The sequence below is a fragment of the Merops nubicus genome, unplaced genomic scaffold, assembly GCF_000691845.1.
Source record: "Merops nubicus isolate BGI_N331 unplaced genomic scaffold, ASM69184v1 scaffold18116, whole genome shotgun sequence".
NCBI classification, from domain to species: Eukaryota; Metazoa; Chordata; class Aves; order Coraciiformes; family Meropidae; genus Merops; species Merops nubicus.
Window position 1 is genome coordinate 187592 of NW_008617165.1, and position 26643 is coordinate 214234.

General features: G+C 41.6%; 1 protein-coding gene across 1 annotated transcript in view; it reads right to left on the reverse strand.

Moving 5' to 3' along the window:
- Nucleotides 1-24336, reverse strand: part of LOC103775602 (transcription factor IIIB 90 kDa subunit-like) — an 83028-nt gene extending 58692 nt beyond the window's left edge. Inside the window, exons 1-6 of the mRNA XM_008943065.1 lie at nucleotides 24192-24336; nucleotides 22573-22666; nucleotides 12628-12754; nucleotides 11129-11168; nucleotides 10949-11041; nucleotides 9919-10197 (exon numbers count right to left, since the gene is read on the reverse strand). Coding sequence (XP_008941313.1) covers nucleotides 9919-10197; nucleotides 10949-11041; nucleotides 11129-11168; nucleotides 12628-12754; nucleotides 22573-22666; nucleotides 24192-24309 — 751 coding nt within the window. The 5' untranslated portion in view covers nucleotides 24310-24336. The remainder of the gene's footprint in view (nucleotides 1-9918; nucleotides 10198-10948; nucleotides 11042-11128; nucleotides 11169-12627; nucleotides 12755-22572; nucleotides 22667-24191) is intronic.
- Nucleotides 24337-26643: the final 2307 nt, after the last annotated feature.

The following is a 26643-nucleotide window of genomic DNA, read 5'->3' on the forward strand; positions in this document are numbered from 1 at the left end:
CAAAATACATGTTCCTTGCCACCACAAAGACATGGCCCAAAGTGTTCCTTCAGCGCCAGCTGAACTGGGGGAGCTGGTTCCTGCCCACAGCGACTCAGGCTCATGCCCCTTCCCTCCACGGCAGGTACCACCTCCCCTCTGCCTGCTCCTGTACCAGCCAAGGCGTCACTCCCCAACACGAGTCCTTCAAAATCAGCCCGTGATTAAAAAGGGCTGCACAAGGCCGTGAGGCGTCTGACAGACCCAGCTGAGGGAGGCAACTCCACCTGCACTAACACCAGCAGGTAAGAGGAGGCCAGGCCAGTAAAGTGAGACACTTCTTAACCTCAGCCAGTAGCACCCACAACCTCACACCCTGACACATCTGCTCCACCTTGAAACTGGAGGCCAAATTCAACCAGTGCAGGATTAACCAGGGATTTTATCTTTGCTCTTGGGCAAGAACTTAGCACAGGAGCTTCATGTTAGTTCTGCAGCAGCTACAGAGCCATAAGACACGGTGGTAGCATGAAAAGCAATACTCCCACTAAGTGCAAGAAATCTGGTGTGAAGTGCAAAGAGAGACTTTATGGAAAAGCAACTTCTCACTGAAGTACATTTTATTTAATGAAAAACATTGACAGAATCCACTATCACCACCAGTGACACAATTTCATGTTGATAAGGATACTGCTGAACTTCAGCACGTGACTTCTACGGCAATGTGGATTTGCATTTTTCACCTTTAGCAGGAAATTAGTACGGGCCATTAAGCGTAACTTCCAAAATCAGTCACTGGCCTTGTTCCTCTGCAAGTGTTAACAATTTGGTCACGGAGCACTGTTTTATTTCCTTCCATCTGTGAGTACACATTGACTTCCCCACCATAACTAAACCAAACATGGCCTTTAGGTAGGGAATTTGCTGAAAACCATATCCTTCCACCTACTGTACAACTGTTTACTTCTGGCTTTTACACCTATCTCAAGAGCGTTGTTACTTGCTCTGAATTTCTTTCCTGGTACTACTTAACAGCATTACTTGCTCTCTCTCATTTCATATTCATTCACTTATTTTTGGTGCACAGTTGTAAATGTCTGAGTCTTTTGTCACAGAAAACAATTTCTACAATCTTAGGTGTACACACAAGTCTCAATATAAAAACTAAGCCTTACAATAAACCACTGACTTTAAAAGTAAAAGAAAGTATTTTCTTCTTCCTTTTAGAAAAACTTGGCTGCAAAAAATCCCTATAGTCAACAATTTGCAACTCACCCCCTCCCCCCCCCCCCAGTAACTACCCCTCCCCAAGTAGCCTGCTGGCACCTCCTCATCAGGCTGCTTCAAACACTGTTGACCCAATACAGTCCACACCATCCTACATAAAAGTTCATAAATTTTGTTATTAATAACCAATCCAAAGCTTGTCTCATCTGCCAGTTTCGATGGCCTTGCACCACTGTAATTAATGAACACCGAAAACTCTAAATGCAATTTTTTCAGCCCTACTGAATGCATTCTGGTGAGTTCATATGAAAAAAAAAAAACTGAAAAGCTGAAGACTACAGTAGCCTCATGTTAACAGGTCACCCTGATTCCAGGTCAAAGCAGACTCTATATTTAGCTGCTTTGATTATAATTGCTTACAGGAAAAAAAATAAATAGCAATTATCTCATTGTCACACAAGAAAAAAGTCCTAATAAATGAACCAATCCTAAAGTAACATTGAAAAACAAATTATTTCAAAGGCGATCAGGAGCAGTAAAACTCAGTTTCCAAAATTGTTTTTAATTGCCAACAGTGTCAACATTAATATTATTCCTCTATTAGATAATACATCCATCTTAGTTATAAAAGCATTTAGCAAACCAAAAATGTCAAACAACAATTATACAAGGCTAAACTCCTGACTCTTTTCATCAGCAGTCTCTAGAGCCACATCTGAAATCCCTAATTACACGGGTCATCTACACCAGCCACAGCCCAGCCCATGCAGACACATGTTTATCTTCACCAATATGACAGTCCCACAGATTTCAGACCAACAAACAAAACAGATTAAGTGTGTAGGGGTGTGATGAAGTTAATACCTAAGAAGATCTAAGAATTAATTTTTCAAGTTAAATTCAAAGCCACTGAACAAAAGCAAAACAACAAACTGCTACACAAAAACATTAAACCCTTGCAGCAGCAGCACTCCTTTTAAAGGGCTTACTTTGGTGGATTTTCAGTTTGCAGGTATTGCCTTTCCCAGCTGAAACTTTACCAGAAGAAAATAGAATATACGAAATGGAGGATTATTTCAGCTTTTTCAGAAGATGCAAGACAAATGCGAAGTGGTCAGGATCCACCGCAGCACTGCACATGGATTTATTACCCCTCATATTAAGCCCAAAGTAGCTAAACCTTGCAAATCTCTCTGCACTGTATTTCCTTCTTCCACGGGCACGTTTTGTGGCTCCTTGACCTAGGTTAATAAGTCTTTATTCTCAATAACAACTGAGACCATGAAGAGTCCCTGAACTGAACCCAGGCCTCAACTCCTGACATTTCAGATACCGTGATGGATTGCTCAAATAACATCCTCCTGAGTAGGCAGCTTTCCAAGTGAATTTAATGTCCTCTCTGTAGCCTCTATGCATTTCACCTTCCCCAACTCTCTAATGAACTATTTCAGTCTTTAGCTGAGATTTTTTGTGAAAGACTTTTCCTCCTTTTTGGCAGGAAAGCAGGGCAGGAATGTCCGTTTCTTCTGCAAAGTGGCCACCTAACCAAATAACTGTGAGCATTAATGGGCTCAAATTCTGGCAGAAGCAGAAAAGGAAATATCACATAATTCTCCTACTAACAGAGAGTTACTCAGGTCTTTTAGCCAGGTTTCCTGTGTGCCTGTAGGCGTCTGCATCGTCACCCCCCAGCACCACCTCTCTCAGTCTTGTTTTAATCCACAGCCTATTTCAACCAAGATTTAGGAGTGAGGCAGTGATCCCTGAGGTGGTTAAGTTTCCACAGGTTGCCTGAGAATCAGACCCCAGAAAGAGAGAAGCAATTATAAATGCCTTGGAAAATATCCGACATGCTAAGAACCAGCATCTTTTCAGATCCTAGACCTGACAGGAGGAAACCTTGTGTCCTGGTTTGGGGAAAACCAAACCTTGAAAAGAAGCCCCAGCAGGAGGAAAACCTTAGATTTGCACTTACAAATGCAGAAGCATCCAAGTCAACCACAAAACAAAATCCTCCTTTAGTATTTGTGGAACTGCTTTGGTAATTCTGCTATTTTGGCCTGGGAGAAGGACCATTTCTAAAGCCCCAGCTGAGCTTCTCATTTTCGCTGCTTGCCTTATTTGTGCTCCTGGACATTTCCATCTCCACAAGTCTACAACTAGGTGGAGCAGACAACAGCAGACCTGGACTTCCCCTCAACATAAGGGAAAACAATGCATAAGACCCAACTTGGGCCAATTGCCTCTCCTTGCTCCATTTAAAAGTAGAAGTGATGCATGACAAATACCAACACACAGAATGATGCACCAGAGTCCCTGGTCAGCATGTTCACCCTCTTCTCCAGCTGCTTGTCTTCAAACTGAAGAAACGGCCCTACTGCCCCCTCCTTTTCCAAAGAGCCTGTGACCAGCAGCCAGGTGAAGCAGAGAGAGGGGAGAAAGCAGCTTTTTCTGCCTTATTTTCCTCAAGCAAGGGAGGATGAAGCCTTATGCAGCTGGTTAGCCTTCTCATCAAAGAGCACTGTGAAGCTTTCATGCTACTCAAACTGTAAATAAAACTGATTTTACATCATACTTTTATCCAAAGAATTAATGACAGAGAAGACACACTGACCACTCAGCAGCTGGGATGAGGGAGGCAAAAGACAGGTAAAACAGAAAGTCCAAGCCTGGAAAAGCTTTCAAGAGGAAAAGCAGGGGGAGAAGGGGGCTACCTCCCCTGAAGCAGTCGGGATAACAGGACAGTCAGGCTGGTCAGCCAGGGGCTAAGGGCATCCATTGACATGGGATGAGGCCAAGTAAGGTCTTAAAGGGGTCTGCTCCATTTGGCTCAGGAACCTGAATCCGCCTCTCCTGTACCTTCTCCTAACCACAACACTCATTACTATGGGGCAGTTCTTTCTGATTGAGACTTCTGAGAAAAATGGCACACACTTTCCTGTAAGGAGTGTCTGTATTGATAAACCAATCCTTTAGAAAATTCCTAAAATATCCACAAGTGTTCTAAAAATGTAGCATAATTCAGCTTATGCTTTCACTCAAATTTATCTCCCTGATGGCTCTAACAAACTTCAGGTTCTCTCCAAAACTCCTCTCTAGATTTGTTTGAAAGTCTTTCAGCCAAACTTTATTATTAGTTTCCATCCCCTAACCTTCCTAGTTACTCACAGCACAAATATGGAATGAATTTATAGCATTCCTATCCTTTAATGAAATGCAAAGATCCCACATGAAAAAAATGTGTACACAGATTCTGAAGTAACACATGAACACGCAGTACTTGTGTATGAATGGCATACATAGTCAAGTAAGGAAATCATGTAATCTGTAATTCATACCCAAGACTTCAGGTATCAAAAAACTGCATTCGAAGCAGCTGGTGGTCTCCTATTACCATGCTGGCTCTTCACATCTCATTAACAGCATAATGAAGGCTCAATCAGGGATACAGTCTATCAAGACTGCCAAGCACAGGCACATAAAGGCTAGATTAGTTTGTACCAAGGTTTTTATACGTTAGATCTCAAAATTGGGGAAAAGAAAATTTGCCACAGAAAATATTTTCCAATGAGCAAATGGTAGAGACAAAGATCAAAACCTGAAAAGTGCTCAGAAGGCGTCACACAGGGAAGGTGGCACCAACCAGGTCATGCACACTGCTCATTACCATTTCCAGGTAGGGCTTAAAACTATCAAAACAACTGCAGCATTGAAGCCAGAGCCAGAAAAAGAGTGATCAGGATAGGGACACTCATGCCTGCACTGATGACCAAGTCTGCTTTGCATATGTAACACGATTAGCACTAAACTCAGCAGCTTTATTTCTCATGTATGCAGCAATTATGATTCAATAGCCCTTCATAATGTTCTCTCTAATTACTGATTATATCTTTTTGTATACTTTTATATGCACATATACATTTCTATATTTTCAAACAGTTGGCACTGATGTATTCAGACAAAATCTGAGGAAGAAAGGAGGATGCTAGAAGAAGAAACCACTGCCCAGAGAGGGGTCATCAACCCATCTGTTGATGGAGCAGCAATGGCAAGAGCAGTGAGCCCACCCCCCACCACATCACAATCCAAATTGGGATCCTGGATGGGGCAAACAACTCTTGCTGGCACGTGTAGCTGCCAACAGCCATTCTCCAAGAGTTTTCAGCCTGTGGGCCCTTAAGCATCCTTCCACAGCACCTCGGACCCTGCTAGAAATGTTTCTGCAAACTCCCCTGCCTGGAGTGCTGCTGGCACTGGCTGTCTGATGCTGCCAACACAACAAAAAAAGGAGGATCATGCACACATGAATTCTTCCTCTCTGACTGAGGGAGCTGAGGCTGTTCACAGAGGGATCAGGGAAGGCCCGAGGCCAGGGTGAAGTATGAAGTGGGAGCTGGCAGTTGCAAGGGATGAAATCTCGAGAAAAAGAGTAAGACCCTGGAGGATGAGCCCATCCCTGTCTTGTATAACTTCTTCTGTAGCCAATTCTCACATCCTCCTAGAGTAAGAAGTTGAAAAGCACTGGCAGACAGGAGCAACAACTATTCGATCAATGAACACTGTCTGCATGGGGTCTTCAACACCCACAGAAATCAATGGCAACATCTTTCAACCTCAGCCCATGTCAGATTATGCTTGCAGCAGTAACAGAGGCATAAATACAAGGAGCATTAAATGAGCACACTATCGTGAACAAACACAACCCCCTTCTGCTGCACCCTGTGAAATGAGCAAAAGGCAGGTAGCACAAGCTGCTACACGCACGGCGATTTCTCCCTGCAGAAGCTGCTGGCTTTCATGAGGGCGTGCAGGGGCGTGCACACCCCCCCTTCACACATTCTATCTGAAACTACCACCCTAAATGACTGCATGTGAATTTTGATTCAAAACAAACACTTAATCAAGTCTCAAACATCACCTAGATTACAAAGGGGAAACTATATAAAGCCAGTCGGTAACTTAGACCCTGTATTTTACCACTATCTCTGTTATTATCAGACCTTTCTCACTTTTTGCCCTAGCCAGAATTAAGTTTACAGCACTTGCTATAAGTGGGAAGGGGAGATGAACTGGCAGGGTACAGTCTAGTAACGTGACATGGGAAGGACAGGCTGACAGCCAGCAAACATCAGGACAGAAACACGATAAATTATTTCAAGTGGTACAAAAGGGACATAAAAATAAAATGCAAAGGGAAATTTTACACCAAATGATGTGATTCCCTGAGAACAAAGTCCATGATATTTGACTGTGGCAGTCTCCTAAAAGAAACAGCACCCTGTTCTGAGGAGCTGCAGAATCAGAAAGAGCAGACAGAATGTGGAGAGGATGCTGGGGTGCTGCACAGACAGGCTGATGTACCCAATCTTCATCTCTGAAACTGAGATCTCACTTTTAGCATGAAGAAGAAAGAAGCAGTTTGCAAAGACTCAAACAGATTTCAGCTTAAATGTCTCTGCAAATCAATACAGTTTGGGGGAAAAAAACAACAGTCCACCATATTGTTTATTCTATGTACTTCACTGCCTCAGACTCATCAACCTGGTACCTTGCATGACCTCTTTGTAATGCAAATTGGCTAAAAGACTGCTTTCCATAAAACACTCACATGGACAAGCTCACACTGTTCAAATATCAATGATAAGTGGAGCAAAAATACACTGAATTTTTCTTAATACCTGGGCTCTGCACCTAATTCTTATCTGCATAAGCAGTTTGTGAGAAACATTCTTCTGTTGCTGCAGCCTCGCAGCACAAAGGTGGAAGGTTTCCCAAAGCAGCTGATGTAAGCAACTATAAACTGAATTACCACATGCAAAGCCAAATGAAAAGACTCATAGAAGGTACCTGCAGCAGAGGTTTTTTTTAGGAAGACAGGTGATTACAGAGAGGAAAGGAGATACCCTGCATTTAAGGAGGTCAAATATTGCATATACTTCCCCTGCCTGCTGAGCTCCTATTTAAGAACCACCTGCCCAACCCCACAGTGTGTCACCACTGGAATCCTCACCACGCAGCACCAGGCATGCTGTTTCCAGCTGCTGCACTGACCGGACATAACACACCCACATCCAACATGTGGAGACCAGCAGGAGATACAGAATCATCCCAGCTAAGGCCTCCAGCCCAACCTGACCCAGACGGTCCACAGAGTGGATGATGACTCAAGGTAAGATGAGGGAAGGGAAAAGTTTGTGACTTACACAGGTGGGGAGAAAGACCAAAACTGTCATTTTAAGGTTACAGTGACTCCCTTTCCCAGTGGACTCAGGTGTTGGAACATCAAATACCATAGCAAACCTATGGCCAGCTAAGGTTCACAATATAAATTAAACTAAAACAAGTTTAAATAAAAAGAATAAATGTGGGAAATTTTATGATCTTTTCCTCCTCCTTCCACAGGTACCACTAGTTTTGTTTCAAAATGATCTATAACTGTGCCACCCCAAATTAAACTCTGAACAACTGCTCCCATCCCATACTCAGTTTTGAAAAATGCCATTTCTTTTTCAGACTTGAAGAAGAGTCTAGAAACCTGGAAACTGTTTAATTGTTACAGCTATACCAGTTGGCTTGACAGAAGATGATATTACCTCCCGGTACAAGCCTTTCCCAGATTTCCCAGAGCTATGAGACAGAAATCAAGACATCATTGCCTGAGGTGACAGAAACATCTACACTGGTTTTCATTGGGGTTCAGAGCCAAGATGTAACCAATGGAAGGCATCTTAACAAGAGGTTTTTCTTTATTCTGTGTAGTAACAGGTAAACAGCAAGCCAGGTGTACATCCCAGAGCATCTGCTAGACCTGGTTCCTGACCATCCAAAACACACCAAGGCTCCATTACTGCTCCTGAACCCAGATGACTTCCCCAAGGAAGCCAAGTCCTCAGAGGGATGGTGCACAAGGACACCATGATGCACCCACACCACGCAGGTACCCCGTGGCAAGGGAACTGCACCCCACCACAACTACCTCAAAGTACAGACATAATCAAAGTGTTAATCACTTAACGTGAAACTTTTAAATGATTAAAGTAAACTAGCAGAGTCACTGGAGGAAAAAAAAAAAGAAGTAAAAGTTTGGGGTAGGATCTACAATCAAAACAGCAATTTGGCATATGAGCTTCACAACATGTTAAGAAAGTAAGTACTTGTCCAAACACCCACAATGATTTCTCAGATGCATTAGAAGAGAATTAACAGACTGAAACTTCTTTGGCTTTGAAATTCAGTTCATTTGGCACATCCTCCACTTCTGAAAGAAAACAAACAGCAAACGCAGACAAGCCACAGCATGAGCAGCCACGCGCCCTCCTGCCCGCCCGCCTGCAGCCCGACGCAGGGCAACTTCTCTGGCTGTGCCAGCTTCCTTCCCTCTTTGAACTCAGCCCTCAGCCCTGTCCATTAAAGTGGTCAATAGCAATGCCAGCTGAGAAATGTCCATCACCAAGAACTCATTTTTACAGGTCACTGGCTAGCCAGACAACAACAGCTTCTAGCCATTACTGACCTCCCTTCAGCATGAACCACTGATTTCCAGGAGAAAGATCAGCCACAAGCCATCCATTTTCTTAATTGTAATGAAAACAAAACCAAACCCACTCAAGTGTTTCTATATGATTTCATTTATACAAAATATACATGTGCAATCATCCTGCTACATTTTTGGAATGCAACCACTAACATAAGAAGAATCTAAATGCTCTGGGTTCATCTACTGAAGCAGGGAGTACCTTACTGTAAGTAGGTGCTCGTCACCAGGAATCAGCAAACAGAACAGTTTGGATACCAAAACATTCTGCTGCATCCAACCTCAGGTAAGCTGACAAAACAGATTCAGACAGGTGTGTCTTATGAGGGAAAAATTAACTGTGATAAAGAAAAGAATAAAATTCCTTTCAGATACGTTCCATTCTTAGAGTCATTAAGATGCAAAAGGAACTTTAAAAAATGCCATCTCCATATAGCTCAAGCACACGTAACAAAAAGCAAACAAACCTGCCTGGACAAGTTGCTGTTTGTAGCACTGTTTGTTTTAAGGGCTCTGGCAAAACTGACTTCCTTAGTTGACCAGTCCTGCTCCCACTGTACTACGGAGCTTTACAATACAGACAGACCTGGAGGTTTCAAGAAAAATGGAGCAAAACCACCACAGCACACACCAAAGTCCGTGTCAAAGAAGAAAAAGCACACAACCAGCTATTTCCTCTTACAAACACATTACATATTTGCCATTTGCAAAGATTCTCAATCAGACAGGCAGACTGCTTCATGTTTGACTCCCATAAATGTCTCCTGAGAAAGTCTGCCTTGATCTAAATATCTCAAACTTGGGGTTTAATTCCCAGTCATAATTGCAGAAATCTGCTTCCTCCATTTCCTAATTGATACTCTATGGCTTGAAATATGCCTATCAGCTATCACATGACTGCAAATCTACTCAGCTAAGAGATACACATTCTCAGGCTGCAGGAAACAACGAGGCACTCCACATTTTCCTGCAGCTTCCTCAGAAGCAGATGCCAACAACCAACATCAACAACCAAGACCACTGGTCCCATCCAGCCTCACAGCTCCTGTACCTCAGTCATACAGTGATTCATGGAATTGCTACCACAGTAACCATTTAGACACTCAGAAATTACACAATAAACCCACAACTGTCTGCACCTGTCCAGGTTCCATTCTGAGCTGAACTGATCTACTCACCAGGGTCTCTGTCCTTGGTGGATATGCACTCTTTTATGGATTCTGTTATGCCAAGACTAGCTGCAGTGGGGAGCGGGCCGAGCAAGGATTCCAGTGCGGGTGGTCTTACAAGGGCTTCACTTCCATTTCTGCATTCTTCAGCTTCTTTATCTTTTCCTCTATCCTTCTCATGAAGTTCATGATAGAAGTCCTTGTTTAAGTGATTAGCAGCTGCTTCCAGTTCCTCATCTTCTGCCTCCTCATCTCCAGTTATGCTACAGGTATTATCTTCTACAGAATCTGTAAGGGGGAAAAAAAAAACAGATGACTGCTTACCATCTCTTGCAGAAACTAAATAGAGAGGCACTCACTTAAAGAATAAAAATCTTAAGAGAAAATCTGTAGAAGAAATAAACAATATTTTAGCACAATCTGTGAATACATGGAGTTTCCCGATGCTCTTCAAATTTATTTCCTTGGCTATTAAAATGTATTTTTGTGACTATAGTCATCATTTAAAACAGAACTGCTGTGTTATCAAATTGTGGTGAGCAAAGGGGCTTTGCCAGAGAAGGTGGCTACTTCCTGGTGTAATTCCAAACAAACACCAGCCAGTTCAACCTGCACAAAGCCCTTCTGTATCCCTTGGTCAGCTGGGAGATTCCACGACAGAGGGGTCTAGATAGTGGTCCACTGCACTTCCAGTGATGAAAAGGAATATTCTCAGGTGCCAGTGCCAAGCTTATACTGCACCAGGCAAGAAAAACAACTGAAATCAGTAACAAACTGTCACTGTAATGAACAATGTAGTTGTTTTGAAGACTGACATAGGGATGAGCTATTGGCAGAGAGAACCCCAATACAATAGAGATCTTGTACTACACAAGCATATCTATAGAATCATAGAATCATTTAGGTTGGAAAGGACATTTAAGATCTAGTCTAACCATGAATATGAATACATGTACCAAATAAAGTTCATACACTTAAGACTGCCTGCAGGATCTGAACCCATTATTATCTAAGCAGTCACAAGACTTCACAGACTTACCATCTTTAGTGAAACTTGCAAATACGCCTTTTGCTTTTGGTCTACTGTTTTCTAATTCAATCTCTATTTCATCCTGATAGCTTGATATTTCACCTGTGGTGATGAAATAAAAATAAAACTCAGCAATCATAGATGTAATTTTGAACAAATGAGTGATATGTTACACTAAACACAACATACCTTCAAAATCTTCCAGTTTTTTTGATAATGCCTTCTCGAGCTGAAATGGAAACAAAATAAATGTGACATGAATAAGGAACCCCACTTTGTACTGTTTGTGAACTGTATAGAGAGACACAGAATCACAGGGTATTTTAAAAGCAATAAGCATGTTTCAAATGGCAACTCAAACTACTCTGTAGTGTCAGACAGGTAAGACAGACAATTATAAAAATACCAATGTAAAATTTTATCTCATGCATCTCTACACTTCAAAAGCAATCTTCACTCTGGCAAGCTGCAAATAAAAGGCCTCATTCTTCAGCAGTCAGACTCTACAACCAAGTCTGCAGATGTAAGCAAGTGCAGGGACACTGCTGGAACTGCAGTGCCCAGGCCAGACACAGCACACGGAAAATGGCAGGCTGAAGTACTGACCTACAGCACCTGGCAGGCTCCTGAGAATACCATAAACACACCCACAGAGCTTTCAGTGATTGTGTATTTAGAACAGGAAAAACAAAACCCCTGAAAAGCAATGACAGTAGTATAATCTTCTCTGGTGCCAGCTTTAATTCATGTTTTGTAAAGAAATGGAGCCACAGGAGAACTAATCTCTATGGAAGCAGGTGTCACACTACACAAAAAAACCAGCAGCCTCATTAAAGTAATTGGGTTATTGTTTTCATGTGTGTTTAAAAAAAAATGTTGTATGTAATGGCACTTCTGATCAGGGGCACCACCTCAGAACCAGCCTCTGATCCAGTTACAAAGCTTACACCTCTGCAGCCCTGACCCTTGCTAAGCAGGGTGGAAGGGTGCCTACAGCACATAAAGAGAAGTGCAGACATTAGGACAGCTACTCAAGACCTCCATGCCACAAACTCAGCTTCATTTGTCATGTGAGAGCCTCCAGTTTTGCAAGAACAAAAAAGACTTGATGCTTCTGTCTTTTGAGGTGAAAGCTCAAGAAGGGAAATGCGTGTAGTAGGAAAGTAAGGAGAGAACAGAGCTTGGTGTAACTGCACTGGCTTGCAGATGAGGGAGCGTCTGGGCAGAGTGTGCCGAGCCCTCAACGGTGATACAGCAGTCGTGGGCTGAGCACCAAATGCTGCTAGGCTGCAAAACACAGAAGCTCAAGCTGCTGCTTGTTTACTCGGCCACCCAGACATCCTGATCAGCAACAGGAGAGCAGTGACTCTGTACTTCCCACAGCAGCTGGCTAAGACTTCGATCCCTCACCAGGGCATGTTTAAAGCTACATCTGAAGCTAAATATCTGAAAGAGTGCATCTCTCTGAGGACTAAGCAAAAATGATACAGGAGAAAAAAATATATACAAATACCCTTTACTTAATGGGTATCATACACACTTACACTCACCCTTCTCTTAAGAATCTCAAAAGAAATATAACTAACCTTTATCAAAGGCCAGTCAGTTAGGATTTAGTACTAACTGATTCAAAAAGGAATGTACTGGGAGAGGAGAGAAATACAGAGAGCATCTAATTCAGAATTCACCTGCTGTATCTTCAATTTTTTTTGACCAGCTGTAAACGAAGGAGGATCACATTCTTCTTCTAAGTCAATCTTCATAAACTCATCTATGGTTAGCTGACTTGTTGGTGTATCTTCAAACTCTGTCAACCTACCAAAGCATACAGCACATTGCCATAACATCTTTAAGAACTCCTTTAAAAGCAACAACATTTGTCAAACTGCTAAGTTACAGAATAAACATGTCATCCTTAGAAATGTTGACTCAAATACAAACTACATTAAAACTGAAGTAATAGTAATTGTTTCAACTGCTGCAAAGAAAGCATCTTTTCATATCACAAATTAGCTTTTCATTTATTAGAGTATGTAATATACAATTTTTTTGATGAGCAAAGACTGAACAGAAATACTGCAGTCCCTGTGGTCAATTAGGTATAGACTGACAAAACTAAGAGGAGAAATGTGGCTCACTCCTCCTATCTTGTTGCTTTTGCTATCAACAGCAACAACAAAAGATTCCAAAACTAATCTATCTGCCATCATAGTTTAGGAGTATGCTCAAAAATACTCCTGCTGTGTTAGCACAATTAATTTATGCAAAGCAAACATGAAGTAACGTATCTTCAGCAGACCGGAAGACAGACAAGAAGTAATCTTCCCAGGACACACAGAAGCAGTAGTAAAATAAAGGGATCATCTGCACATTGCACTGATGGAATAGATGAAGATACGTAATTTTACAATAATATACTTTGGAATTGTTTCATGTCTGCATTTTAAAAGTTCCTGCCTATGTGAGAGATAGGATTAGCTCCATGGGGAATTGCCATGAAAGCAGCTGAATCCTTCAAAGAAACTGTATCTTAAATGAGACCACGTTGTCAGGACTTCATTCCCAAATTTCAGCATTTTATACAGGTGGTTGAGAATGAACACATCCATTTTACAGATGGAGAAAGTGAGACAAAAGGTTAAGTACAAAGCCAGGTCAGGAAATGTCTGGCAGAATGCTTTTCTGACAGAAAGTGCCCTTTTAATAATATCAACATTTTCCATGGGAAAATGGCAGTGATGGGTCTGCAGCTGCCTCACTGGAATATTCCCATCCTCCAGAGGAAGCAAAGCTGACAACAGCTTCCATCTGCAAAAGGAAACTAAACCAGTGATTCAGTACTCCCAGCATAGGACCTCTCAGCATCTCCCCTCCCCTCCCCACAGTTGTGGTTTTCTCCTCTACCTCTGATTGCAGCAATACTGCTTCTAAAGAAGGAATGTTCTCTAGGAAAAAACCTCACAGTTATCAACCAACTCCAGGGTCAAAGCCAAGAGCACAGGGCCACACTCCCTTCCTGCATCCTCATCAGTATCTGTAATTGTTTTATAAACTGAGGAGCAAGACAAGGCAGCCTGTACAAAGGGACGTGGCCATGCCTTAACATGAGGACACTGCCTGCAGGCACCCTGCTCCCAGAGCACAGGCCACGGGTGTCATCTCACGGGGCAAATTGCACAGGGAGAACTGGGCACCTCCAGGTCAACCCAAGGGCAAGCACCATGCTGAGCCCAGGCACAGCTATGCTGCCCAGAATTAGCGATGCTGAGGAGAAGAAAGCCTCTGAAACTTCCTCTCACTTTTGGAGTGCAGGGTTCTCCACAAAGGCCCAAATTAGCCATGTATTTGAGAGTGACTGACAGCCCAAAACTTTCCCTCAGAGTATGAGGGACCGGATCCCTCTTCCTCCCTTTCTGATCAAATTGGAGAGGAGAGGACGATGCTGCTGGCAGCAGCTGCACCCAGCTTTTAATTAACAGCCTAGAAATCTTTCTGAGCATTAAGAGGCTTCCAGCATGCATGACCCACCTTCCAGGAAGGCGCTTCATCTATTAGGATAGAGGAAAACATGGGCTAGAGCACTGTTATTATTACTTTAATTCAGGATTCATTTATTGCCAAATCTGTGCATCACTTCAGGAGCGTGTATCTTCCCAGCCACCATCATTAAATTACAGTCACCCATCTCTTCATGTATGAATCATGCACCCACAGGTAATCCCACTCCAGCAAGACTTTTCCTCCCAACCAGCCTCACCTTGTTAAAATGTTATTCTCCTCCCACTGTAAAAGCAAACACACACTTTGGCAAAGACCTCTAGTTTGTTTACCCCACACTTGCTGCTAGTTTGAGATGAGCAGCCAGGCCCAGAGCCCAGCCAAAACAGCTACACCTCCAGGCATGCAAAGCAACGTAGAAAACACCCCTAGCAAAACCAGTCACTCCTGAAGCAAGGTTAAGGACAAGATGACCACGCTCAGGTGACGTGACCGAGTGTGAGGGCCTGGGCACAGGCCAGTGGCAAGCCCCAAGTTAGAGCAGCACATTTTTTCTTCACTCCACAACAGTCCTAACCACAAGGCTCTAGCCATCCTCCTGAATCATAGAATCATAGGGGTTGGAAGGGACCTTGAAAGATCATCTAGTCCAACCCCCCCTGCCAGAGCAGGACCACCTAGAGTACATCACACAGGAAGGCGTCCAGGCAGGTTTTGAATGACTCCAGTGAAGGAGACTCCACAACCTCTCTGGGCAGCCTGTTCCAGTGCTCCGTCACCCTCACAGTAAAAAAATTTTTCCTGATATTCACCTTGAACCTCCTATGCTCCAATTTGCACCCATTACCCCTTGTCCTATCACAGGTCAACACTGAAAAAAGCTTAATTCCATCTTCCTGACACTCACCCTTTACATATTTGTAAACATTAATGAGATCACCCCTCAGTCTCCTTTTCTCCAGGCTAAAATGAAGAACTATCCCTGATGGTCAGGATCACAGCTTGAGCATCATCTCTGTGGGAGAGCAAGCTGTTCACTCAACATTTTCTCCTTTAACTTGCTATAAATAAATACCTACATTTGCCAGCCACTTGCCTGCCTCAACATTTTTTACTGGCTAATATCCTGCCTACATATTTTTTAAACATTTCTTTAATTTTATCCAGTGTTTGGACACATGCCACCAAGGCAACAAAGTGATGCAAGCAGGAGTCTACACTGCACGTAAAAGGTAACATTAGTTTGGCAGCTAAGAAAAACTGATGCAACTTTAATTATAAGCACAATAATTTCAGGGGTGAGGGAGTACCCTCATGAAAAAAAAAAAATAATAGCTATGGGCTATTTTTTAAGTCCCACATAAAAATGCTATCCAAGTTCATTTTGCACTTTTGTTAATCAAAAAAAAAAAAAAAAACACTAATAAGAGTTGCCATTTCAAGTTACGCATAGAAGGAGGAAAATAAACAGATATACAAATTAAGATTTTTTTTGGCATAAGTTCAAAAGGGCTCTATAAATTGAAATTTGGCAGACAAGTATTTTCTATTTATAGTCAAAGCACAGGCAACCACTACAGCTCAGGCTAAGATTCCACTTCCAGTATAAACCCTCCTCTTACAGTTTCTCACAGCAAACTCTTTCAAGCAAATTCCTTCGGGAGAAAAGCTTTTCCAGAGTTTGGTGTCATCTGCCCCTAACCCCAAGCCTTTTTTTCCAAAGAAAAATTTCCATGGCTTTTGTTTCATCCGTTTATGGACAAAACCACACCTCGTCTTCTGATACAGCACTTTTGTGCCTAAAACAGTAAACCGATTCTGTTCACACTTAATTTAGCTCCCAATAAGGGAAAATGAGTCAGTCGGTTTGAAGTTGAATCAATGGGTTTTTTACTTTGTTTTGTTTCAGGGATACCATCCAGTGGAGACTTATGAATCCAGTCTACATCCAAGAAAAAAACGACTCCTTTGTGCAGCTAGCTGCTGGGGTTTAATGTTTAATTGAAATTCTGCAGCAGTGAGATGCAACAAAGCACGTAAAAGAACAAGGTCTTCTGGAGTCCAACTCACAGATTCTGAACTTCAGGAGTCCAAGTTCAAAGTCCAAGAGGGACTTCTAAGCAGAGAGCATTTAGGAAGAGCCACAGTGTCCTCCTACACATACACAATCCGTATCTAGCTCTAGAAATCAGGCAGGGGTATCTTGTGCTCTATTCAGAAGGGTAAACAAATTATAACTTCAGAAACAACTGGTTTTTTAAAGAGTGAATGTGAAATTTAGCCTGAGCCATCAGCCTTTAAGTTACCTGTTGTGAGAGGTCTCTATGAAAGTACTTATAATAGTTTATTAATGGATTTTAAAAAGTACTAAGCTGAATATTGGCATATTGTTAGCAGAAATACATTTAAAAAACCTTATTGCAAGATAAGCTGATGGCAGTAATTAAATTCCCCTGTTTTATCCCAAATTAACAATATAATTAAAACCCTAACTTATATGATATCTAAATCATCTTAACTGTCATATCAATTACAAATATTCTAGAAATAGATTGCTCAACTAACAACTCCAACATCTGCAAACTCTGGAAAAGCACAGGATTTACTTTTGTATCTTAGTGAAGTACTAAAATATTGCAGTACCTCCCCACTGTTTCCACTTAACATTCATCAGTGCTGCCCACCACTATGACCTGTGCACACACTCTAGGAGAGAAGTTCAGAATTCACACTGAAGTGGCAAACCATCACTATTCTCACACCACACATTTACCAGTCTATTGCACCATGCTTCTCTCCTCATGTTTGTCCAAGCCATACAATGTTTATGCATGAACTATTAATGGAAGTATGCAAATACATACCCTAAAAGTGATATTTGATACAGAACATGTATCAGAAATAGTTATTAAAGGCTTCCTACATGACATTAGAAAGTTTTCCAGTGTTCACCAGTATCTAAATAAACAGAGGTATAATCTCCTTGTATGTCACTGTACACAGACAGAATTTTACATGTACTTGCAGCAATATAAAAAAGGTAATTTTAAAGCTTATACGAATGAGTATCTCATTACTAAAGGTAAGGACAAAATCAGAGATGATCCAGTTACTGTGGTTTTACAACTTATCACCTGAGCTGTGCTAAAGTATAGTCTGTGTTCTCAGCTCAGTGTAACTGTAAAGAGAAATATTTTCATTTAAACTTCCACAGTGTACTACATTAATACATTTCACCTCTTTTTGTAATGGACTAAGAGCATACTCACACAGTCATTTACTGCAAATTAATTGGTGACTGGTGATTTATGGTGCTTGTTTGCTGGCAACTTTCTATCGTTTTTGTAAGTATTAAAGATGGGTACCTTAAAAGTTTTATTGTACTAAATAAAAGCACCCTTTAGAATTAGTTGATTTTACTTGCTCCCGCCAAAACAAAAATTATCACAAATTCATTAGCATCAATTTTCAAGCCCTGATTCTGCAAACACACATGGAGTGAACTCAGGGTAGCTCACCAATAACCCCACCGACAGACCTCCTTGGCCATCCCAGAAGTCCTCCAGTCTAAACCACTTGGAATTTTTTGTTGTTGTTTTTTTCCCCCCTCAATCCAAGTGTTCACACGATGCTAATGAAACAAAATGCTTTAGCATTCCTTACAATTTTGTTTCATTAGCATGGTTCCTCCACTGTGGTCTGTCAAAAAACACTTTATGATCTCCTGGAAAAGAAAAATAGTGTGCTGCTTAATTTCTTAACAGCCATTAAGATGATGGAAGTCAAACACCGAGAAAGCTGTTTACAAGATCTAAGCCTGAGTTAGCACTAAGTTAATTATTGTTTCAAAAGTAGCAAACAGCAAATAATTCCGAAATTACATTTTTAAATAAGTACGAAGTACTACAATATATTAGGAATCTTATTAACATATCACCTTACTAGCTGCATAGAAGCTGGATTTATAAAAAGGAGCATTGCCTGTAATATTAGAGTCCTCAAAAATAAAACCTTTTTCATTAAAACAGACAATCCCACTTACAAAGGTATGAGATATTAGCCCGCGTGGACCAAATTGTATTTTACTCGCCATACGAGAAAGACTTCTAGAAATCATCTATAAGCCACTTGAAATTATTTAACTTGAGACCTAAAATATTTCTCAGTTTCTTAGCTTATCACAACAGTGGCCAGTGGAGGAGCTCCACGCTGCTGAGCCGAGATTAGAGCAGACACCACCACAAGCTCCTTTACATGAAGGAATTATGCCAGGTTTCCGAAAGCTTCTCTCCATACCATGCTACAACCAAGAGCACTTAGACAGCTCTGAGGTACTGCACATCCCCTACCCTTCTCCATACTCAAATGCCTTAGGCACACAGCTCTCACTGAATTCATCAGGTGCCTTTCACAGGATTTTAACATGGCTTTGCATGGATCACAACCAAACACAGGCTTCTTCACACTTTTCCCTTCAGTCCTGCCCTTGAAACAGCTTTGGTATTTTGGAACCTGCAACCTCATAGCCACCCTGCATTTATGTGTGTCCTTGTTATCTTCTCTTCCCATCCTGACTCTGGACTCATGTATAAACTTGCTCCTCATTTTGCCTGCTCTCACAGACTTGAGACCAGCCTTGAGACTGCACTGGGAGCTTGGACACGAGGCTTATGTGAGCTATATACTGCAGAAATGAAAGTAAGAAAGCTTCAGGCAACACATTTATCTATATGCATGAATTTTTAATTTTTCCAGAAAATTACCAACGAAGTCATTGAAAGAGCTGTAGCTGGGTCCCCAGGGTATCAGCAAAGGACCCCATTTATGAAAGTCCCCGCAGCATCTCCAACTGGTAAATTCCTTCACAACAAATCATGTCTTTCTTCCCCAAAAATGCTATTTTGTTGTGAGAAAAAATAGTCACCTCAAAAATGAGCCCTTTAAACCCATTCTGGCCTTTCATTCCATTTGCTTCTAAATTAAGCTTTACTTCTTCTATGTTCATCACAAATAGGTTCTTTAACAGATAGTACTTTATGGAACAGAAAAGAAATATTTTTTATGCAAAAAGCAGCTCAATTTAAAGATAAAGAGAGTAACCCAAAGAAGCAAAATGCAAGTGTTAACAAAGATAAGATGATTTTTTTTTATTTCTATTGAAGAAGTGCCTAAGATCTTTGAACAGGCCTAAGCATGGCACAGTATTAGATAATGCACAATGGACAAATATAACAAAAAATTATTCTCACTGCAGATAAGACAGAATTTAGCATGCAGAGAAAGTATGCAATGGGAGAATAAACAGATGAAGGGGCAGAGTATGTAAAGGTGAAAAAGGCAGCAGCAAAGACAGGTGCATTGAACACAGGCACAAACGTGAGGACTAAACTAAATAAAAGGGCTGGGTTCATTAAAAGTTAATTTCTGCTATCTCCACAGATGATTACACAGAAAATAACAATTTGACTAATTAGTTAATATTTGTACAGTACTTTGAATATATAAAGTGATATATAAGTTAATACCATTTCAATTAGACTGGAAATGAGATAGAATTATCAGTGCATTTATTAATATTTAATACATTCGCTTTCAACAACAGCAACAAGCTTTACATTTTAATTGTGTGCTTCAAAACATAAAGCTAGAAGGCCTTATGAAGTAACCACAAAGTTTTCTTACCACGATCCTACCGAAACCCTATGCATATTAAAAATAATCACATGCTGGTTTTTAGCCAAAGAGATGGTGAAATTAGCAGCTGTTGATTCAAAGTGAGTGTGAGTGTGATTCAAAGTGTGAGTGACAGGGTCCATGGGCCATGATTTGTTGCTTTTTCCTTCCAATAGATTCCCCTTATGCTCAGGTTATTCATTTTTGTGGCCTGAAAGTACACCACATTTTTGTGAACCTCCTCCTAAGAGCTACTTCTCTGGTACACGGCAGTGAAAAGGGTGATAGACTACGGGCAGGTAGGGTTGGGGCTCTCCAGCTGATGGCCAACAAGGTGAACTAATCCCCTTTTGCACAGCTGCATCAGCTGCACTGCACAGGGTCAGACACAGCGTCCTTCTTGGGGCAGGGCTGCCACCCCTTGCCACAGGTTTTCCCAAAACAGGAAACCAAGCAGGACTTCCTTAAAAAGCATCACTCCCACACCCTCAGCCAAACCACTGATCAACACAGCCCTGTCCCCCCAAGATCAGCAGGATCTGCAGGGCAGGGCCAGAAGGCACCTTGTGTTGGTGTAGCCCCTTCCCTTGCAGATTTCTGCGGTGGAAGTCCACCAGCACCAAAAGCAAATCCATCTTCCAATGGCCTGTGCTTCCCCAGGAGCCACGTAGCCAACTGGGTGCTAAATCAAACCATACAGCAGAACCTACAGGCTGGAAGTTTCCCCAACACTGGCCATTAACGAGCGTTAACACAACTACACTCAGCATCTTCACAACACACAAAGCAGCAGTGGCTCTTTACAAACCAGAGTAACTGTGTGAAGCGAGCCCTCATTCTACTATAGCAATAATTAAAAGGAAACAAAACTGTACATCAAGCTGAGAAGCAAAGACATTTTTGAGAACGTGAAACAAATTCTTAATTTAGGCAGCTTCTACTCAGTGGCATTTGGAAAGGAATTCTTGACAGAAGAGGGAAAAAAAACACTAGAGTGCAGAAAGAGTTTTCAAAGGTATATTTTTCACTTGCCTTCGTTAAATACTATATAACCTGCTCTTATTTGAAAAACATCAATCAAATTTATAGATTCATGATAAATACAGTTGTAATTATAGCTGCCTGAAAATAATTCAGCTGTCACGTTTACCCTGTCAAAGTAAATAACGCTGTCATTTTAGTTGATGTGTGTGACTTGAGTAAACATTTCAAAGCATGAATTTTGAAGTAAGATTTCTGTGCTTGAAACAATTGCTCAAATTCATTTTCCTTCCAACCTTAATTTATTATGCTTATTTTCTTAGTAAGAACAAACTCTGTAACTATTTAACCAAAGCATCTTTAAGTAGATTGTGGGTGAATAAATCATTAATCATACAAAATGCACACAAAACACGTGACCTGTTGGCCAAAGAAAAAAAAAAGTGGCATTTGTATTACTCCACCCTTATAGTGGTAGTACCTGGGAACACTTCAAACACTTGAAATTTAACCCTATGCTACCCATCATGGTAGGGAATCATTCCATCACTCCTGTTCTACAAATGAAGTCTGGGGCAAGAATATTTTTCACAATTAAGAAGTAAATATTATTAGCAGGGATTAGACTCAGCTGAACATGCTTAACCTTGTTGCAGTCAGGTGGAAGGAGAGATACCGGGAGAGCTTTCTAAAGATAGACCTTGGTGGAATAAATTTCATAATATACTGTTGATACAAAACTTTGCAACTGGAGGCAACAGAGATCCTGGGTTTTCACAGACAGGTAATTTCTTACTGAACCAATAGGTAAAGAAAATGTTACAGCTTTTCAAAACTAAAATGAGGGAAACTGGGTGACTACTTACTTCACCAAAACACGGATAACACTACTAGATCTTTAAAAGAAAAAATATGCCAAAGGTACTTGGGAAATACCCACTTCCAGGCTCACTTTCTGCTGGTAACTACACTTTGGACCCCTTCAGTGAACTCATGATTAGACTCGCTGTGCTGTCTTCTATTTATTAGCAGTGCAACACTATCAAAAACAGACATTTCAGCAAAGTATTTTGAGAAGTTCTGTTTAATAACAGCTAAAGGACACAACTTTGCAGCACTATATTCTGGATTAATGAAAAAAAAAAATCCCACAGTACACATTCGGCTTTGAGAATCAATCAATTATTTCTTTTGAGGACATGATAACACTGTTAACATTTCTGACCCAACAATTTTTTGCCTTCAACTCTTCACCTGTTAAATGGGCACAGTGCTCCTTAGCACCTTTGCTAAGCATTTGAGGCCTTACATAAGAGGCAGGTGTTAGTACTTAAAAGTGACCAGCTAAAACATGTACTTATTTTATTCTTGGCACTTCTGAAAAGCAAAAGAACCTGGATTTCTCCAATATACATTCATTTTAGACTACATCACTTTCCAGCACTGTAAATGAGAGATAAAAGCAATAAAACTGTACTGACCTTTTCCTTAATGTAGACTCACAAACCTTGACCACCCTGATGACCTCTTTAACAGTACGTCGGAAATCATGCATTCTTGCTGCCACTAGCAGAGCTAGACAATAAGCAGGGAAAGTCAATATCAAAAAGAGGAAAATTTCCTGAAGAAAAGCAGAAAACAGTCAGATAACTATACCTGCTTCATCCCTGCCTTCAACTAAAGAGCTGTAAATGCTTATGCTCAGCTGTGTCCCAGAATACAGGTGACTGACTTGACTTTACAAACTTTTCTCCCTGCCCAATAAAATCAAGCTGATTGCACATTGTACCCTGAATAATTCTATGCTTTACCATTTGGGAAACCATAGTCATCTGCTTAAAACACAGCAAAAGAACAATCACATATTTTCAAAGTTGTCATCTTTTTAGCAGAATTTACTAGTCTCGCTAGCGCCCAAGTGCTCTCCTGCAAGCCCCTCTCTACAGCTTTATAACCAGTACTTGCTGCATTTACATTAGGGTGTGATTCATAGCACTACCTCTGGGTTGAAGCATTCCACCCACCTTCATCAGGCAGTGGCTCAGTGCACAGAACAGTTTTAAGCATGCAAAAGTGCTTCCTTCCAGAGGAAACTAAGCCAGAGCTCCACACTTCAGGTATGGGGTTAAAGTGCTCCAGTTCCTAATGGGAACATCTAGGGCTGAACTAACAACTGGTCCTTCAAACATCTGGCACAGACATTTAGGCCTGAGAAACAAACTAAACCCAGCCCACAGTGTACCACATGAGCCATGCAGTTCATTGCCTGGACTCAGCACCACCCGCTTCAATCTCTTGATCCATGTCTCTTGAATCAAATTACTTGCTCAGGTGGATGTGGTCTATGTAGTGAATCAAAGACCGGGCTGGTCTTCCCTAGAGTCTGCACTCAAAATTTTTAGAAATGTGCAATGAACAAGTACAATTAAGAAAAAGAGGAGAGAAGTTTCAAGAAGATTGCATAGCCCTGGGTTCCGTCAGGTCTGAGTGCTATTTTGCTCTTTCTCATTCCAGCATGCACATGTAAGATCTTTCAAATAAAACGAAGCACGTATGGGAACTCTGTGACAATCTACACTCTTCGTTACCCTGACCTCCCTGGCTGGTACCAACTACCTTTTAACCCAGCCCTCCCAGACAGGCAGGTTTTTTCTAAGCACCGTGACAGCGATGGATCTTGGAAAAAGATGGAGAGGAAAATAATTTCACAGAACAGGTCAAAGAGGGCATTTCTTGCATAAGACTGTGTAAAGACACAAATCAAAGTGCTTGCACTAATGGTGTCATTTTAGCTGACAAAAAAAGCCTTTTAGCAGCCAGAGATTGCAGAGATTATGGGTGAGAAAAGCACCAGAAAGGAGGTTAAAAAGCCCAAATTGTAAGATACAAAGGATGTGAGCAAGTAATGTAGGACAAAAATGAAGTATGAGTTTTAGAAACTATTTCAATGAAGACCTATGTAATCTGTAGGTGTCTGACAGCACAGAACGCAGAGAACGTGGCATCACCAGGGACGTGAGAAAGTCCTAACCTGTTCCCAACTCCCAGACTCCTGTCCAACCTGCTGAGAGGGCAGTGAAACACTCAGCATCTGACATACCTGCTCCACAGAGCCCCGAGGGCCGGCGACCGGTGTGCATCCAGTCCCGCTTCATTCTCTGCAGCAGCCTGAGAGCCGTCATGGACACCTCGTGGTTCTTGTCCCCAAACTCCAGCATGTGTGCAAAACGAGGAATATATAAACACGGGTCTGCAACAGAAAGTAAGACAACTATTTCTAAACCCAACCTTTGATTTAGGAAAGGCAGCACGTGAGCAGCAGTACCGTGGGGCTGTCGTGGTTGGCTTGCTTCATGTCTCAGCAGACAACACAGACTGTGCTGTTGGGCCAGACCCTCTCATCACTAAGCTTTAGAAGCACCTTTTCAGTTAAGCTAAAACAAAATCCTTTCTTTTAGAAAGAGACCTTTAAAGTACTGCACAAAGTCTTTCTTACATAGTTTTTCGGGGTCCAAGGCTGCACATGCTGACTCTGACACGTGAGCAGTGTTACTGGTATCAGTGAAATCATGCACAAAGCTAAGTGATTGCAAAAGCTCTTGCAGAATGAGAACGTGACTGAGAACCAGAGAATCAAAATGTCTAATATCTCCTGCGAAGTAACAAGTAAGGTAGCTTGCATGTCTCACCTCTCACCTAAGCACAAACTGAGGTCTGAAGAAAATTTATTTGCTTAAAATCTCACGCCCCTAACAAAAACCTGCTTACAGCTTCAAAGCTAATTCCAGCTTCTTCTCGGGCTCATATTCCAACAATACAAAGCTCTGTTTATTACACATACTAAGGCACACTCCCTCCATCAGCATGAATTGCTGGAACCCTATTAATGTCAACAGCACTATGACAATTTACATCGGCCACAGATCTGCCTCCAGATGGATAAATTTATTTCAAGTGTTGGTGTTATCTGCATCAAACTAGCCAAAATATGTCAGTACGCATTGTGCTTTGCCTAAACCAATTTATAATTTATCAAACCATCTTGTAAAAGCTACACTTAACACATGTTTACTCTTCTTTGAGGTATCAATTTCTCATTTCCTGCCAGCCTTTTATCACTGGACCGAAAATCCATGATGTACGGTAAATTGTTAACTATTAGTCTCAACTCAATTTCCTTAGCTGATCCCCTATGTGGGCACTTAAACTGATAAAGATGAAAATTCAGCTCAAAACACTGGAACAATCTTACAGATTTGCAATTAATCAAAGCAGTTTCATTTAGCACCAAGTTCTAACAACGATGCCCCGTTGCTATCCGTAATTGCGAAGATCACCCCGCAGGTGATTACGCCTGTCAGCCCTGCAGAAGCATTTAAATGAAAGCATTTATCAAGTAAAAACTTCCAAACACATCTACCTCAACACTGAGGAGATGTCAGAGTGCAGTCACCTCCTAAACATGACCCTAAAAATCACAGAATCATTTAGGTTAGAAAAGGCCTTTAAGATCATCGAGTCCAACCACTAACCCAGCACTGCCAAGTCCATGAAAGGCTTAGGAAAGATTAACTGATCCCCACGATTCTGAAGTGCAGTTGTTGTGTATTTCCAAGTATGCTTTGTAAAACTGCTCAACAGAAACAACCCATCCCAAAAGGCAGCCAAAAGAAAATTCTTTTCAGAAGCGTTGGTCTGGAGTTTGACAGACATTCAAACTTCACTCTTCATGCAGAGAAATGTGGATGTTACAAAGCAATGCCCAGGTTGCTTTCCCATCTCTTCTTACCCCAAGAGGAACTAACTTCTGCTCCTCTGGTGCCTACTTCCGCTCCTCTGGCTGTGGAGCAGAGCAAGGCAATTCACAGCTTGAGTGGAGTTTTGGGAGCATTTACACATTTGCACCGTAGCTGCTCAAGCACTTTTGCTGCCATTCATGCCCACAGGTCATTTGACAAAACACTGCACATCGTTATTTTAAATTCTAAAGCTACCAAACAGTCAGAAAATTAATAAGCTGTTGGGTTTTAAATGAAAAGCTTTAAAGAAGACCTGAACAGCTAAAAAGTAATACTACCAATATATAGTAGTATATGGCCAATGTATCCCCAGTATATGCAAACATATTTAAAAAATAAATAAATTAATAGTTGTAAAGCCCAAAGACCTTGATTCCTTCCCTGGATACTAAGGAAGGACCAAGGGTGTCCTGTTCCCAGGCAAGTCCCCTTTGCCTTCAGGGAGACCCCAGGAGTGACACCTTCCCATGTCAGTGAGCATGTTCGAGTGGGACAAATCCCACCGGCCTTCCCGGGCAGAGGCTGCGGGGGCCGCGAAGCAGACAGCAAGAAAGACATTATTTTATTTCACAAGCAAGAAGCATTAAGACCTTCCCCTTTCTCCCTGTCCCACTCATGACTTGGAACTTGGACTTCCAAAGGACCCAGGTGCCACATAGTCATCAACAGGAATACAGTTAAAAAATCCCGCTAACTGTTTCAGAGAGCGAGTTTCGCACTGGAACAGGTCCCCGGGCCGGCGGGGCCGGGGAG